General features: G+C 44.1%; 1 protein-coding gene across 12 annotated transcripts in view; it reads left to right on the top strand.

The window, feature by feature from the left end:
- Window positions 1–16,546, top strand: part of dcaf17 (DDB1 and CUL4 associated factor 17) — a 74,269-nt gene that overhangs the window by 47,479 nt on the left and 10,244 nt on the right. For 9 of the 12 annotated variants that reach the window (XR_015428077.1, XR_015428078.1, XR_015428075.1 and 6 more), the window contains 2 exons: window positions 4,832–4,941; window positions 15,090–15,282. Coding sequence is in view for 8 of the 12 variants with exons in the window: in XM_087147533.1 (XP_087003659.1) it covers window positions 4,832–4,941; window positions 15,090–15,282 (303 nt within the window). In the remaining 4 variants the exon portion in view is untranslated. Of the gene's footprint in view, window positions 1–4,831; window positions 4,942–15,089; window positions 15,283–16,200; window positions 16,370–16,546 lie in introns of all 12 variants that reach the window. The other 3 variants (XR_015428076.1, XM_087147531.1, XM_087147530.1) reach the window with 1 other exon arrangement.

Genomic DNA, 16,546 nt, shown 5'->3' on the forward strand with positions numbered 1-16,546 from the left:
AATTGGAGAGTTGTCTGGAGTTTATCCTGAAGGGATTAAAAACTAATATTCATAAGCGATAACGAAGGGCGTCATTTTCAAATTTTTTCGCGCATGCGCAAACTCACCTTTATGAGCGGCCCATTGTGTTAGATACAATGAACATTTCCTAGGAGGGAGTCAAGTCAAGACTTCAAGAACTTCCCCTTCACAGCAAAGACCTTTTTGCAGTTAAGGTCATGGAGATGATGGAGTCGGGAAGTTAAGCGGATTGACAAAACACACAAACTTAGCTTCCATGAACCTCCACTGCCGGCTCCACCTCACCAATGCTGTCTTGATGACCGCTGGGCTCAATCCCACAGACCCCCACATCAAGGCAATTCTCGTTCCTTTTGCCCCTTTTGTCAACCCAGTTACCAGATGAATTGTGGCCATCTATCCTCCTCTCGACCTACTAAACCAAACCACACCACCCCAGTGGAGCTTCAAGGGAAGAACTACATGTACCAATTTGCGCTACCCCCGACCTCCCGGGGGTAGATGTTACTGACTATTCAGACGTGCTTCCGCCCGCCGATCCCAGACCCATCAGCAGGTGACTTCAACTCTTCGCAGGGTCTTGGGAGAAAGTCACATCAGACAGCTGGGTACTTGCGACCATTTGTTACAGATACGGCCTTGAATTCATGAGCACCCCTCCATCTGTTCCTATCCTCCGTCTGACTTCATTTCCTACCAACAGAGGCAAATGACAGGCATTGTCTGAGATAGACTCTCTCCTTCAGAAACATGCTATCCACCCGGTTCCCAAATCTCAAGTGAACAGGGGCTTCATTTCAACATTTTTCCTCACTCCAAAGAAGGAGCTCAACAGCTGGTGACCTGTTATCAATCTCAAACCTCTGAACAGCTTTATCCGCCCGAAGAATTTTCACATGGAAACCCTTTAGATGGTCACCCAATCTCTACAGATTCTCTGCTGGGCCTTTTCCATAGACTTGAAAGATGCCTACCTTCACATCCCGATTCACCAACGAATCTATGATTGCTGGCTAGCATGGTGGAACTCATTCCCCTCTGCAGGCTGTACATGTGTCCACTACAACTTCATCTTTTAGCTCTCTACAGGCCAAAATAGGACTCAATCAATCTCTAGGTCCCTGTCTCAAACTTCATCCGCCCCCATCTCCAGTGGTGGTTAGTGAGAGATACCTCTCTCTCGGAGTTCCCTTCCCTAAGTTGAACCGGGAAATAACTTTAACCTCAGACGCTTCTCATCTGGGCTTGGGAGCCCCCCTACCGCCGCTTCAAGCATCGGGAACATGGGACCTCCAGATCCAAGGGAGTCACATAAATATACTGGAACTTCAGGCCGTATTCAACGCACTGAAAGCTCTCTGCACAAGCATCATAGGCAAATGAGTCCTCATCTGCTTGGACAGCTCCACAGTGGTGTAATACATCAATCGCCAGGGAGGCACGCATTCTCCCGCCCGTGCCTTCTGACGAGACAGATATTCCTTTAGGCCAAAGATCATGGCATCTACTTCCAAGCGATTCACATTCCTGGTGTCAACAACTCTATCGCAGATGCTCTCTCTCAGAGAAAAGTACGTCCTATAGAGTGGACTCTGCACACTAGTATAGTTGAACAGATCTTCACCGAAGTAGAGAAACTGAACACCGATCTTTTCGCCTCGATAGAGAACACCTAAAACTGCCAGTGTTCTGCATCAGATTTTACCACCCGCAAGCCTGGGCAATGAACGCTCTTTAAATCTGCTGAAAAGGGATGTTGGCCTATGTTTTCCCTCCAATATTCCTGATACCGACAGTTCTCTCTAAGATCAAACGGGAACATGTCATGTCCTCCTCATCACCCCCTTCTGGCCACGCTAGCCATGGTTCCCGTGTCTGACCAGACTTCTCGTCTGGGTATTGGTGATCCTTCCCATCTGCTACATCAACCAAAGTCGAGCGCGCTTCACCCCCATGTAACGTCACTACAACTGACCTGTTGGCTATTGTCAAACAGTCCTTTAGGTAAGTAGGACTTTCTGATGAAGCTGCTGAAATGGCCTCAAAGAGTTGACGCCTGTCTACATGCAGCATCTACAACTCCAGATTACAACATTTTACTTCATTGTGTTCAGATTGAGGTCTTGCTCTGACTGAAGTTTCTGTGACTACTCTAGCTGATTTCTTCATGTACCTATTCGAATCAGATAAACAGGTTGCAACTACATGCATCTGTAAGTACCAGTCAGTCATTGCGGCTATATACAATGGCTTCCCAGATGGCTCGACCGTGTCCGACAATACTGCTCTTAAATATCTACTCTGGGAAATGTTTCTTGAGCATCCCCCGACTAAGAGACTAATCCCTTTATGGGACTTGTCAGCTGTTCTCTAACTGCTTGCTGGTCCCCCTTTGAGCTTTTCAGCGGTGCATCGTTGATCAACCTATCAGTGAAACTGGCATTCCAACTAGCAGTTACTACCTCACGGCGTGGCAGTGAACTGAAAGCATTGTCCATCAAAGATGGCCACATTCGATGGGACTCCCATAGCGTTTGTCTCATTCCAACGCTGGGGTATCTCACAAAGAACCAGTCAGTTTCCTTCCATCCTCCTGACATTTCTGTACCAGACATTACCAAACACACTGGGACTCCTGATGGCAAACCTGGTGCCCAGTGCAAACTCTTAAATGGTACTTAGCCAAAACCAAAAAACTCAGGTACAACTTCGCAGCTTTTCATCATAAAACCTCACCAAGTTGCGACCAGCCAGATGGACAGTTTCAGCCATCAAGTTTACCAACCTATATTGGCCGAACCCTGTGGACAATAAAACACTACTCCTCATCAGAGCTCACGATATCCGAGCAGTTTCCACATCATGAGACTACTTCAGGGGCATACCAATGGACGAAGTATGCAAGGCAGCATGCTGGAAGACCCCATCTACTTTCACCACATGCAACCTCACCGATGTTCTGCAAAAAGGAGTCCGCACATGGCAGAGCGGTCCTAACATCGGCCACATAGATGCAGAGGGGTTCCTCATCAAAACGGCCCACCATTGGAAATAATAACTCCATTATTTGGTGAGTCCGCAATAAAGCTTGGACAATTTCATACTCCTCTGGCACACGTGATGTAGTGCATCCTCGCCACACCTCCCTCCAAGGGCTCGGTGTTACTCTGCGTATTTAGTGACTGTTTAGGGTAGGTTGAAAGCAGAAGACTCCTCCCCCACAGAAATGTGGGTGAGGTCTGCTATTGAATACCTACCCCAAACAGTTGGCTCCCTCCCATCCTTCCCCACTTTTGGCTCAGACGATTTAATACCAGAAAAGAAGGACAAACATGGCGGCCATTCTCCTGTGCATAATGGGACTGGAGGGCGCACTATGGTCAGAAGTTTTAGCAAATTGAATCAGATGCATAGAAATTTGAATGTTTAGAGACTGTTTGGGGTAGGTATTCAATAGCAGACCTCCCACATTTCTGTGGGGGAAGAAACTAAACAAAAAGCAGAGCTATTCAGTAAGTCACATTGTGCATAATTTGTAGACTGATTAACCACTTGCTGCCGGGAAGCCCGGTTCCAAGAACATATTCTTTATATGTATAGCCGAGGTCTCAGAAATCGGACAAAGGGAGATGGGCCTTATAACAAAAGACCATACTTGTAACAAAAGATCAGGCTGCTGGGCATTACCAACATTTTTTCACTGTCATAGTGGAGAAAATCCTGCATTTTTTTGAAACGGTATACCACTGTTTGGGGCATTCAGTGCGAGTGGATTACCACCGGGGACTTTAAGTGCTCCACCACCGCAGCGATGAGCTACACGGTACTGCTGCATGCTGATCTGGCCCCTACATTGAAAAGAGGTCAGCAGCGCACTGTGCCAGTTTCGTGAACAAAAGAAAATTATATAACATCGCACAAACTGGGCTCTTTTTACAAGGCCTGGCTGAAAAACTCCAACGATAATAGATGTTGTCTGTCAGATTAGAGTAGAACCAGACAGTCCTCCATGTGGGTGTAAGTGTCCAGTAAATGCACTTTTAACCTTATGGGTAAACCTAACCTTATGGGTAAACCAAGATCAGTAAAGTATATACATGTATGTACAGAGAGAGTTGTGCATATTACACCCACTCTCAATCTTCATGCGTCATCCCAACATTCAATTGTGCATCAGCTTTGCATTCATAATCTCTGCCATCATTGATACTCTACTGAGAGCGGAGGAAGGAAAAGACTTCCTCAATGCTGAGAGCAAACGGTTTTCTAAAATTTCGTGTGGCTCAGAACGGTTCTGGAACAAGAAGCAGAATAAATATAAAAGTATAGGACATTTGCTCAAGGCAAATGTTACTTGTTGTTTGATTGGTCAGTAGTTCATTCAGTGGGTTGGTTGGTTGATTTGTTTGTTGGGGTGTTTGTTTGTATTGGTTAGTTGGCCATTCATTTGTTTGGTTCTTTGTTCACTTGGTCATTCTGCTTTGTTCGATTTTTGGACGCCAGTTGGCTTTTGTTAGTTCTGATTGATTTTAGTTTGACTGGTTTAAGTTTGTTTTCTGTTTCTCATGTTTAAGGTTGGTTCAAAACTGCAACACTGCAGTCAGCTTGATCTTGTGCTATGGAACTTTCATCTGCTTCATGAAATTATTCATTTAAACATTTACATGTATTTGTATGCTGCACGATTTTTCATGTACTGTACATGAGTTTGTAATATGCAATTAAAGTGTTACGTGTATGTGTGTCCCTTCCCATAGTTTGTTAATCAAGGATTTACGTGTCAATTATAAAACTTTTCTCAATTTGACAGGTGGAGAGTGGCTTACTGGAAATGGATTCTGACTCGGATGATGTCACCATGGCATTTTTTCACATGGATGATTCACAAAGGATTATTCAACTTGGTGATTATGATTTGATGTAAGTCAGATTTCACAAATCCACTATGCTCATCCTACCCAAACAGCCACCATATTCCAAATTTCCTTTGTGGGCGTAAAGCATGTTTCGGTCCTCAGCTCACCCCCCAAACCAAGAGAAGTCGGTCAACAGTAAGATCTAGGTGTTAAGGTCCTAAGCTGACACTCATGACTTCTGTACTATCGGTCCACTCAGTTCCGGCCCCTTTTCAGTCAGAACTGGCACTAGCCAACAACCACGCAGAAGGGACTGAGCTGTGGTGTGTGCGGTCTGCTTCCCCAGTGCCTCTTTGAGGACAACAAGGTCTATTGAGGCAGTTCGCATTCCGACAGTCGCCCAGGCCGGGGAGAGAGAACGAAGGCCTGGCGACTTACGATAAGAAAAAGGTAGCCTACCACGTCAAACCACTCCATCTCCAGCATGGCTAACCGAGGCACACATGCCGGCCCAATAGCCATTTCATGCATCAGCCCACTGACGTCTAAGACCTCTTCACCTGGGACACGTAGGCATTAAACAGAATAGTGCTACCCGGGCAGACTCCCCCTCACTTTCTGGGGCTGTCCATCCCAGTGAATGCGCCATTGGACTACTGATCCACACTGCATCCTTATTGTAGCCTGTGATATGCAGGGGTGTCGACTGAGCTGACGTCCCTTGCCTGCATGCAGTATGCAGCCTACTTTCCAGGCTAGAAAAAGTGGAGGCCCTGTGGCAGACGTACAGGCTGGAGAGAGCAGAGGCCTGGCGATTGTCGAGAGAAGGGAGGGAACCTTACCCTGTACAACTATTCCACTACCAGTAACGTCTCACTGAGGCCTGCAGGGAGACGAGTCCCTGCCTCAACCCTCTGACCAAAGCTATGGCTACATGCCTAAGCCCATTGGCATGCGAGTCCTCTTCAGGGTGGGCATTCAGGCATGGACCAGACAATAGCGCTCCCTGGGCCAACTCCCTTTGTTGCTGCCCTGGTGAATGTGCCATAAGTGTGTATCCATTATAGTGCACCGAGACTTCCCCCACTGCCACCAGTAGGCTCACTGAGACCTGCAGGAAGGTGAGTCAACACCTCACCTGCCGACCCAAGCAACTGCAACACATCTTATTCTGCCGGCATCCGCGTCCATATCGATGGGGGCACTCAGGCATGAATCCAACAATAGTGCTACCAGGTCAACTTCCCATCACTCCCTGAGGCTGTCCTGGTAAATGCGCCATAGGAATGTGGATCCACAGCCACATCTCTCCAGTCTGCACCCTGGGCATCCGAACCCACCAGCCTGCTGTGCCACTGTGGTTTCCACACACCCGAGGTCTTTTCGCCCTCCGGTTTATCTTTGGGGATATTCTGGAAGAATGCTTCCTAACCTCTTGCCACTGAGGCTCACCTCACATGGCCTTCACCCAAACGTGATCTGCAGCTCGACTGCTCTTCCACCTCGCTGGCCTCGTCTGCAGATTTATTCCACAAACTCTCCCATGCGTGAGAAGCATAAATGATCCATGTTTCTTCCGTTGGGTCATTTACTAGGAAGCTGCATTCGTCCAAAGACCACAATGCTTCTTCTGGACATGACCTGCAGCTTGGCTATTCTTTTGCTGCTTGCGCCCATCTGGCCTCATCTGCAAATTTTTTCACAAACTCTTCCATGCGTAAGAAGTGTAAATGCTCCACGTCTTTTCTTTGGGGTCAACTTGTAGGAAGTTGCATTCATCCTAACACCACCCGCTTCTTCCTCAGCTATCATCTCAGCTTTCATGTCCTGCTTCGAGTCACTTTCTTTGCTTGTCAGCCACCTTGATTCAAAGCCAACTCCCCTCGTTTTCAGCTCCGGATCCCTGTCCTCTTTCAACCTATCCAAATCCGCATCCGCCATTCGAGACTTTCCCCGTTCATTGCAGACACACATTGGTTGTAAACGCAGGCTCAGATAACCCAGGGGATCCACATCTGAACCCGCAACAGGGCCAGTCGAGATTCATTTTGATCGTCATTATTGGTCCTCCGGGGATGAAGAAATTGTCTCCACTGTAAGGCACTAAGTCAAAGTAGAAATGGTTCATGAACCAGGGATTGACAGATAAACGATCAGCCCCTGACCAGCTTCATAGTAAAGCAGGCAATGATACAGAGTTGCTTGTTAAACAGTTCGCAGTTGGATAAACACCACTCCTGGGCGACTTCATACAATAGAGAGCTTAAGGGGTTATATTCTATTTCCAAGGATGGATTTGTGCAGGGGAGATGTTAATTAATTTTGGATTTTTGACCTGCTTGACGTGTACTATAACACTATATACTAAGTGTATAACCCCGTAGGCTTTTGAAAAAACCCACAAGCGTACTCGGGTGGGACTCGAACCCACGACCTCCTGCTTACTAGTGCAGACGTCTTAACCACTCGACCACCGAGCTTGTCGTCAGATGTAGCAGTGTGTACCGTGAACAGCTATTTTCAAGGATGGATTTGCACCGAGGAGATGTTAAAAATAGTTGTTTGCGGTACCCGCTGCTATGTCTGACTCGAACCAGCCAGCCGCCACTGGCAAGCTCTGTTATCGAGTGGTTAAGATGGGACAAACACTGAGTATAGAGTGTTACAATACATGTCAGGCAGGGCCAAAAAAATCCAAAAATAATGGATTGCATTCTATCGTGGGTTGCAGGTGAGTCATTAGAACTGTTTATCAACAGCTGCAACCCGGGTCGAGAAAGCTGGTATTGACTTGTAATAAGAGGTTCTGTCACAATGCATGTATTTTGACAGAACCCTTTATGCTTGGTGGTACACAGATCTGTTGCTTTGCAAGGTTCGAAGAATCTTACTGTATTAGATATAGGCACATAGTCCTATGTGCACTGCCCTAGATAGCTGACACACTTCCTGGCAGATGTTATACTTTTTGCACTCAGCCCAACTTTTTATGCATAAGGTGGGGTCACAAGTATGTATGCAGCTTTTCATGGTTAGAAGAAGAATGCTGTAAAATCTGTACTGCCTTGTGTGGTTATATTCATGGTTGCAGAAAGCTGCCACAGATCCTCCACAAATGTGCACCAGTTTGCATTCAATTGCCCCCTTTTTCTTGCAGTTATGACAATTAAGGTGGATTCCAAAGAGGATTCTAGCACTAATTATTCATAAAGTGGGCCAATCAGAGTTACTGTGCACTAACTGGTAGCCAATCACAGTCCCTTGTTTTAGCCAATCAGGCAAGGGGTCAGATTACTTCTGTCAGGCGATGCTAGTTTAGGAGGGAAATTCTCATGTGAGTATCATTCTGTCACAGCTTGTTGGGCAAGCTGGGTCAATTTGCCCACCACAACCCCAGCACCTGCCTTTTGAAAAATATCCGGTTTTAGTGGCATTTTTTTAACAGGATTCGAAGATAACCGAATTTCAAAGGTCAGCTATGTTAAGAATATGTGGTTTATTCTTGTGAAATGTTTACTACAATACGAAGTAACTCATCAGCTTTAATTTGACACATTGCTTGCGTCAACATTGTCACAGATCTTTACTTTTTCTAAGTTAGAAGAGCAGCTCTGTGTCGACAGGGGAGGTGGACACGTCGAAGGTGTTGGTGCTCACCAGATTGTAAATTACTGTCTGTTGAAAAATGTTAACAGAGGGGATCACATTTCATTAAAACTTGATGTGAAAAACAAACGATGAAACCATAAACTTACAGAAAAGCTGGTTTTGTACCTTACAAACCAAGAACCTGGAAAAAGTAGGTTTTGTACCCTTCACCTTCGAAGGAACCTAAGTCTGTGATCCGTGACAATGTTGACACAAGCAAGGTGTCAAATTAAAACTGATGAGTTACTTTGTATTGTAGTAAACATTTCCCAAGAATAAACCATGTATTCTGACACAGCTGACCTTTGAAATTCGGTTACCTTTTTAGGAACACACTGTAAAACCTTCACAAGACATGCTGTTGAACCTGTTAAATGTTTCGTGTCATGAAATTTTGTCCAAAAATCAAAAACGGCGGCATCCAGAAATTGGGCAAGAATTCAGCTGAGTGTTCCCTGACCATGCCGGCATCACACACTTCAAATGATTCCCCCAAACCCGAATAAGCATTAAAGAAATTCTTTGAAGGTGATAAATTCTGTTAAATTATTACTAGACTCCACTTACCTGACCACAAGTTTTACATTTTACATTTATTTCATTTTTCAGGATGCATACAAATTAGAGCCAAGAAAGTTCCAAGTATATACAAATACAAACATTACAAAGGGACAAAATTAATAAAAAAAAATACACTTTATCAACTTAGCTCCTGATGGATTGTCTAAAAGAAACAAGTTTCTGTCAAGAGGCTCTCAAGACTAATGGGATGAAGAAGTTTGTCAGATTATTTTTGTATTTTGCAAGCATTTTTAAAGAGTTTATTTGGACTTCAAAAAAGAAAAATCGAAAAATCAAGCCCCCCAAAAATCATCGGAAGTTTGCAGCAGGTTGGGATTTTTGTAAAATTCAGATTTTTTAATTTTTGAAATATTCGATGATGGAGATGAATAAACCTTCAGTGATTTACAACAGTTTTCTTGTCCATTTTGTCTATTCCAGTCTTTGACAAATCCAATGGAACATTCATCGTCTGACAGTGCTAGATTCGGGGAAAGAAAAAACTGGATCTTAATTAAATAACAAGAGACATGCACGTAGGCCTGTAGACTCCAAAGGAGTTAATCATCTTTTTTAAAAGATTAATTACCTCTCCCTACTGAATAAGCTCTGCTCAGTGTGTGAACGAACTGGCCCAATTCACACAACAATGCCGATGCACAATAACCATTCATGGTAAGCCAGCAGTCAGGGCTTTCATACCAGGTGCGGTGAATGGTGGTATACATCAAAGAGGTTGTTGCACAGCCAACTCCCAATTGGGAAACAGCTCCCTTGCAATCATTACCCATTTCCTGTTGAATTGGGCAATGGTTTGAAAGGGGTTAAGGGCAATCATTTCCTGGTTGATGAATGATTTCTATTCTGACTTAAAGCCTTAGCCATATGCAGTCGGAGACTTGTCTTCTTCTACTCCCAAAACATATAATTCCAGTCTTTGGTTTGCCGTGAAAGACAAGATCAGTCTGATTTGGCTAAGTCTTCGGAAAAGACCCCTCTTCCTTGACGAGGACAAGTCCAACCTTAAGCTTACCCTAACCAAGTTGGATAGAGCCTCTTGATGCGGTTTCCCTTGTGATACTCTCACCAGATTATCTCTCCTATGCATAAGAATAGGAGAGATAACATGGATAAGAGTGCCAACTCTATCTTTGAGCAATCTCCTCATCTCACTCATTTCCCACCTCACTTTGCTCACAGAGCTAATGCACTTGAGGCCATGGACATCCTGTGCTAGGGTGTGGAAGCAAAAATTCAGTGCCTCTCCCTTTTTACGAGAAAGACTTATTCGTGTGGCAGCTCATAGAGATGATGGAATTGAAGGCTAATTGCATCAAACCAACTCACTTCGTCCGTTTGTTCACACTTTGCGCCAGTCAAGTTCAGCACTGCCCTCCCCTTTTCAGCCCATGCAAATAAAGAGGGCACCGTGTTCGGGGACTGCGTACTACTTTGTGTAAGGCTCTGACAAGTTTTCACGTCAGAAGGGTTCTTGCAAGCTATTTCAGCTATTCCTTGAATTAACAAGTGCCCCTCCATCAGACCAAATTCTTCACTCAACTCCAGTCCCTCTGACAAGATCATATAGACAAGCATTGAAGACACACACACACACACACACAATAAAAACAAGGAAGGTTCTTTTATCCCTAAAAGCTCTACATGGGGACATCCTGAGCATTCCACAGTAATGCAACCCCTGCTGACTCTATCCTGGCCGTTGTTGGTGGATCTGAAAATGGCTTCAGTCCATCTACAGTTCTGCAAGTTCCTTTGATGCATCTGCACCAGAAGAATCTTTGGGATTTGACCTGCCATCTGGTCTCTCAATATCACAAGGGGTCTTCACCTTAATGGCAGAAGTTATTGCCAACTAACTCAGCATAGACAGTTCTCCACACAAGGCTGCAGCTGACACTAGCCTTTAGGTGCAGCGTCCACTGCCGGCCAGTTTCTCTACAGTCCAGCCACAGTACAGCTACAGTCTCAGTTCAGTCCATGCTAACCGGCCAGATTGGCTGAGAGGCCGAGGCTCATATAGTAGGCGCGCAGTCTCAGCCTGTAGTGAAACCGGAAAAATTAATTTCTGTCCCTACTCATGCCCCGATTTTATCTAGGTGCCGTTCTCGACCCCTTCCGGGGCGCCGGCACACAAACACAATACTTCTTTGGCCTATTGATGAGCCTGGTGGATCTGGTATCTCTTTATCGTCTTCATAAGGAGGCCCCTCCAGCCCCACTTACTGGCACTCTTCCAGTCAAAATTTGACCCAATCAACCTCCCAGTTTTTCATAATGGACCTCATCTGGACACACCTTCACTGGAAGCTGATACAGAACCATCTGGATTACAACTTTCTACTGACACTATGAAATTTGGATCCGTTAAAATAGGGTTTAATGTTGTTTCTCGGTTGAAATGTATTCCACCCTGATTTTAACCCTGTTTTAACCGCATAGATCAAGTCAAAATGTTCACCTCAATTTTAACCTTGTTTCAACTGAATCCACCACCCTTTGTTATTCAAGCCTTAATCCTCTCCTGGTCCATCAATATCCAAACAAACAGTCACCCATTTTGACCATGTTTTAACGGTGGAGAGATGGTTTGCCACAAACCGCAGAGTCCCGTTGGGTAAATCCACTGATTACCTAATAAAGGAGCGGTTTGGGGGAAATGTCAATCATCTTCCTTTAATGTTCCACAAGTTGGAATTGGCTTCAATATATTGGCGTGTGGATAAATTTCCGCACCTGTTTACATGGTAAATTCACTGATTTTTTACAAAACAACAATGAAATGTTTTAATAAAAATGATACATGTGTCTGGAGTAGTTTAGTTAAAATAAACAACTGAAGTTTTATGGTATAGTTACCGTTCATTAGTCCTTGATGACAATTAATCGGAAGTGACTGGTTTCTGCGTGCACAAAATCAATCGCGCCAGCGCTAAAATTCAACATGGCGGCACCTATAGTCCGAATAACCATTTGTCAAGAGCGCAGAAGCTTTTACCAATTAAAACTCCCCAAGGCAGTTTTGTACCCATAAGCCCCAACAAATTGGTATGGCTGTAGCCCCCCGCCCGCCTATGGGTACAGCCCACTAATTCAAGCCCCATTGAAAGCAGTATAAAATCAGCACTGTTTGGGGGCCCGTTAACATGCATACCAACATCCCCGAGATTTCAGAAACACAAATGAAATTATTGTCTAGTCCCTAATCTTTCTATTTTTTAAAATTTTTTTGTGGGTTAACCAATTACATTTTTAATTATTCCCGCAAAACAAAATCACCCCCCGAAAAGTGATTTTTCCGAAGTCCGATTGCAGCCATTTTTCAAGTGGCCAACCCTCAACTTTCTCAGGCACTTACGACCATTTTTCAACCGTAGTTTTTAGCCATTCTGCTCTCATATGAAAGCTCAAAGACCCAGGGAGTTGATCCTGGCAAGGATTTTAATACACAATCTCACCATTTTGGGGGCCAAACAATCTCCTTTTTCAAAAGATACTGTGGGGGGAGCACTTCTAATGCTAATGAGCTGGTCAGAAATTCTCACTTGAATTAGTAGTCTGCACCCCTATGTGCTAAATCGCTGAGCAGGTCATGTCATGCATGTATACAGTTGACTGCCGTGTGACGTGCAATGTCAAAGGCAAGCTTGGATGTACTTGCCCGTGTGCATGTACAGTCCTGAGCTAGTGGGGGTTTAACTTGTCCTGTTTCCATTGTCTTTCTGTTTTTTTTCTCAACGTTTCTTGCTATTGCATGCATTTCGTTTGCTATCCATGCCATGTCATATCAAAGCTGAACGTCCGAACCTAACAGTGTGGGTCGGTTTGGCTCAAAAGTGCCATATTAAATGATTTTAGGTTCGGTTCAGTGGGTTGACTGACGTAAGAGCTTGTAGCAAAAATATTCACGATACGTAGAAGATCGGGCACATTATACATAAGCATGCACGTTGCATTCCATCTGCGGATCCGCCGGTTCGTGAAGGGTTCTATTTTTCGGCAGGGATTTGCATTGCATTAAATAGCGTCATAGTGTGATCCTTCCCAATCTGGGTGGAGTTCTTCCCTTCCCGAACTTCCACGTCTCAGGGGCAGGGGTTCCTGAGTTATTGGGAAGTCTCTTCAACATTCTGGAACTCCAGGCAACCTTAAGTGCGATACGTCACTTCTGTTCTGCGCTAGGACAAATCTGTCCTGTTTAATGAGACAATGGTCCCCAAGGGCATTGGATTCTGAAATCAACCTGAAGGCAACCCATCTCCTGGCAGCCAACATTACAATTCTATTTCAGACATGCGCTCTCAGAGAAAATCTCACCCAATGGAGCAGACTCTGCATCACAACATGGCCGAGTTAATCTTCAAGGTATTTGACAGTTCACATATTAACCTTTTGTCGACGACAGAGAACACTCAGCTGGTGCTGTTCTGCACCAGGTTCCCTCACCTACGAGCCTGTGTGACAGGTGTTCTCCCTTTCAGCTGGGACTGGTTTAATACTTGCTTATGCCCTTGCCCTCAGCCCAGTAGTTCTATGGTCTTCCCCTTGCCACCCAATCGCAGATCACAGCATTAGAGCAGTATCTACCTTGCAGACATCCCTCAGCGGTGTCCTCTCAGAAGATATCTGCAGGGCAGCGTGCTGGAAAACACTATCATCATTCACCTCATGCTACCTCAGTACAGTCTTGCAATGAGTTCTTTCATGGTGAGACAATACTAGTTTCTTCACTGAGACAATGAGGATACTGGCCTCCTCCTTTTTTTGGTGGGTCCTCATCACTTTCAGTGTGTCCTCGCCTACCTTCCTCCAGAGTACGGTGCTACTCTGCAAATGTAGCGACTGTTTGGGTAGGATGAGTGCAGTTGACTCTCCTCTTCCCCCACTGTAGTGTGGGAGAATCTGCTAGCAAATACCTACCCAAACAGTCGACACCCTCCCGTCCTCCCCACTCTGGCTTGGACCTTGCACTCCAAAATAGGACAAACATGGCGGTGGCGCAACTATGCATTGTGTTGGTAGAGGACGCACTACATTGGATCAAATTTTAGCGAATGAAATAAGGTGCAAATGAAATTTGGAAATGTAGTGACTGTTTGGATAGGTTTTCATTAGCACACTTTCCTACACTACTGTGGGAGAGGAATTTGCCTGCCGCATTTCATAGTATGATTGATTTAACACGTTGACTGCCGTGCATAATTTCACAGGGCATTTTCATTTACCAAGTGTTGTATGCATACGTGCATATTTAACAGGTACCTTTCATGTGTCCATTTGAAAATAAACATTTTACGGATGTATGTCCTCCACACTGCCAGCATTCTATAAATTGTGTTCTTTAGTGATGTCAGTGTATTCAATTTATGTTACAATAGCCTTTCATTTCATATGAGTTTACTCGCAGTCAGCAGTCAACATGTGAATAAAGACAACTTGTGTAAACTTTTTAAACTTTATTTCTTTTTTAATGTGGTGGGCCTTAAAGATTGCCGTGCATTATTTGATGTGCATTTACATGTAGATACACTTGTAGATGAGAATGTGTACATTTGGATATTTCATCTTTATATTATAAATTCTGAGGATGCCAGTCTAGAATGAATACTTCTTTCCTGGTTTATTGCTTAGCACTTCATGATCCTTCAATGATCATGATGTAATTTGTATTTTTTAGTGCCACTTACGAAATGCTTGTCACAGAACTTAAGCACTAATTGAAGATAATGACTCAATGAAGATACCCGTACATGTAAAAGATGGTAAGGTTAAATGAGTTTTTAAAAATACAACTAGAAAGGAATTTGTCAATTTTTTTTTCCATTTGTGTGTGTTTGTTTGATCCTGTTCACATACAGAAAACACAAGCTGTGTTTGGTGATTGGCTCATAGAAACTGAGACTCCTCTAACTGACATGTATTTGCTGATTAATGCCTTCAAGTATTCCAGTGGGCTGTTCTATTTTTGTGTGATTATTTTCTTAGTGTCAATGCATTCCATACAAGAGATGATGGGAAGATCGAGTTGCAGATTGTATATAGAGTGAGTCATCCAGTTGTGGACAAACATCTTGAAGGAGAAGAAGAAAAACAGCAAAAAGATTTGGCTAATTGGGAGACAACCTTGTCAGGTCGTAGGGTCAGCACTAAATGGCGGAAACAGCTTAGAGTGCGAAATGTGAGTGGTATCAGTAATGAGTTCCTCGAATGCAAAAAACCCACCTTAGCTTGGGGGAAAAGAGAGACCAATCATTGCTTCCTCTTTTAATGTTGCACTTCAGACTGTATTTTGACTGGTCATCTTCATTGCCCTGCAGATGTGTGGAGTTCTTATTTTTCACCATTTAGTTAGCGTGTATAAGGTCACACATTGTCTTTACTTTAGAATTTACCCTGCCTAATGGTAGTTTTTTTGCAAGTCGATCTATATTGTGTCTATTTACATATAACAGGTTTGCCCTTACCCAACGTATATTAATAAGCACTGTATGCTCAGTGCTTGTCCGAGAGTATATTAATATACGTTGGGTAAGGGCAAACCCGTTATATGTAATTAACACCTCCCCAACGCAAAAAAAAAATAAAAATACATCTTGAAATATATTGTGTCTGTTTTATGTAGTATCAGTGTTAACCACTTCCTGCCCGGGGCAGTTATCAATGTTGATGATGCTGGGCCGGGATATTTATCATTTTTTCTGTTTTCAAAATTCTTTAAAAATTCAATTCCTTCATTTACTGGACACTTACAAACACGTGAAGGACTGTCTAGTGTCCACTCTAGCCTGAAAGACAAAATCTATTGACGAGTATTTCAGCCAGGCCTGCAGCCTTGTAGAAAGAGCCCAGATTGTGCAGTGTTATATAACTTCCTTTTGTTCACGAACCTGGCTCAGTGTGCTACTGACCACTTTTCAATACTGGCCAGATTAGCATGCAGCGGTGCTGTGTGGCTCATTACTTCAGTGGTGGAGCGCTTTTGTCCCCAGTGGTAATGCGCTTGCTTTAAATGCCCCAAACCGTGGTATACTGTTTCAAAACAAGGCTGGATTATCTCCACTTTTGAGAGTGAAAAAATGTCGGTTATTCCCTGCAGCCTGGTCTTTTGTTCCAAGTACGGTCTTTGGTTACAAGGCCCTGTTCCCTTTGTCCGAGTTCGGAGACTCCGGCCACGCATATAAAGCATCCGTGTCCGGACCCGGAATCCCCGGGAGGGAGTGGTTAAAGGCCATGAACTAGGGACCGGCAGCAATTCCATAGCACAGGTAATCCCTGGAGACATTTCAAATTGACACTAAGCTGAACTAAGCTATGTACAAGCCAGTTTGAAGCTTTCCAAACTTCAAAAAGTTATAGACATGCTAACAGTGTTAATTATTTTGTGTCTGTGTGAGTGTTGGTGTCGGTTTGTTTGTTTTATCACACACTGACCTATTGGATAA

The sequence above is a fragment of the Acanthaster planci genome, linkage group LG16, assembly GCF_054643075.1.
Source record: "Acanthaster planci isolate LZ-2023a linkage group LG16, COTS_SCS, whole genome shotgun sequence".
NCBI lineage: Eukaryota > Metazoa > Echinodermata > Asteroidea > Valvatida > Acanthasteridae > Acanthaster > Acanthaster planci.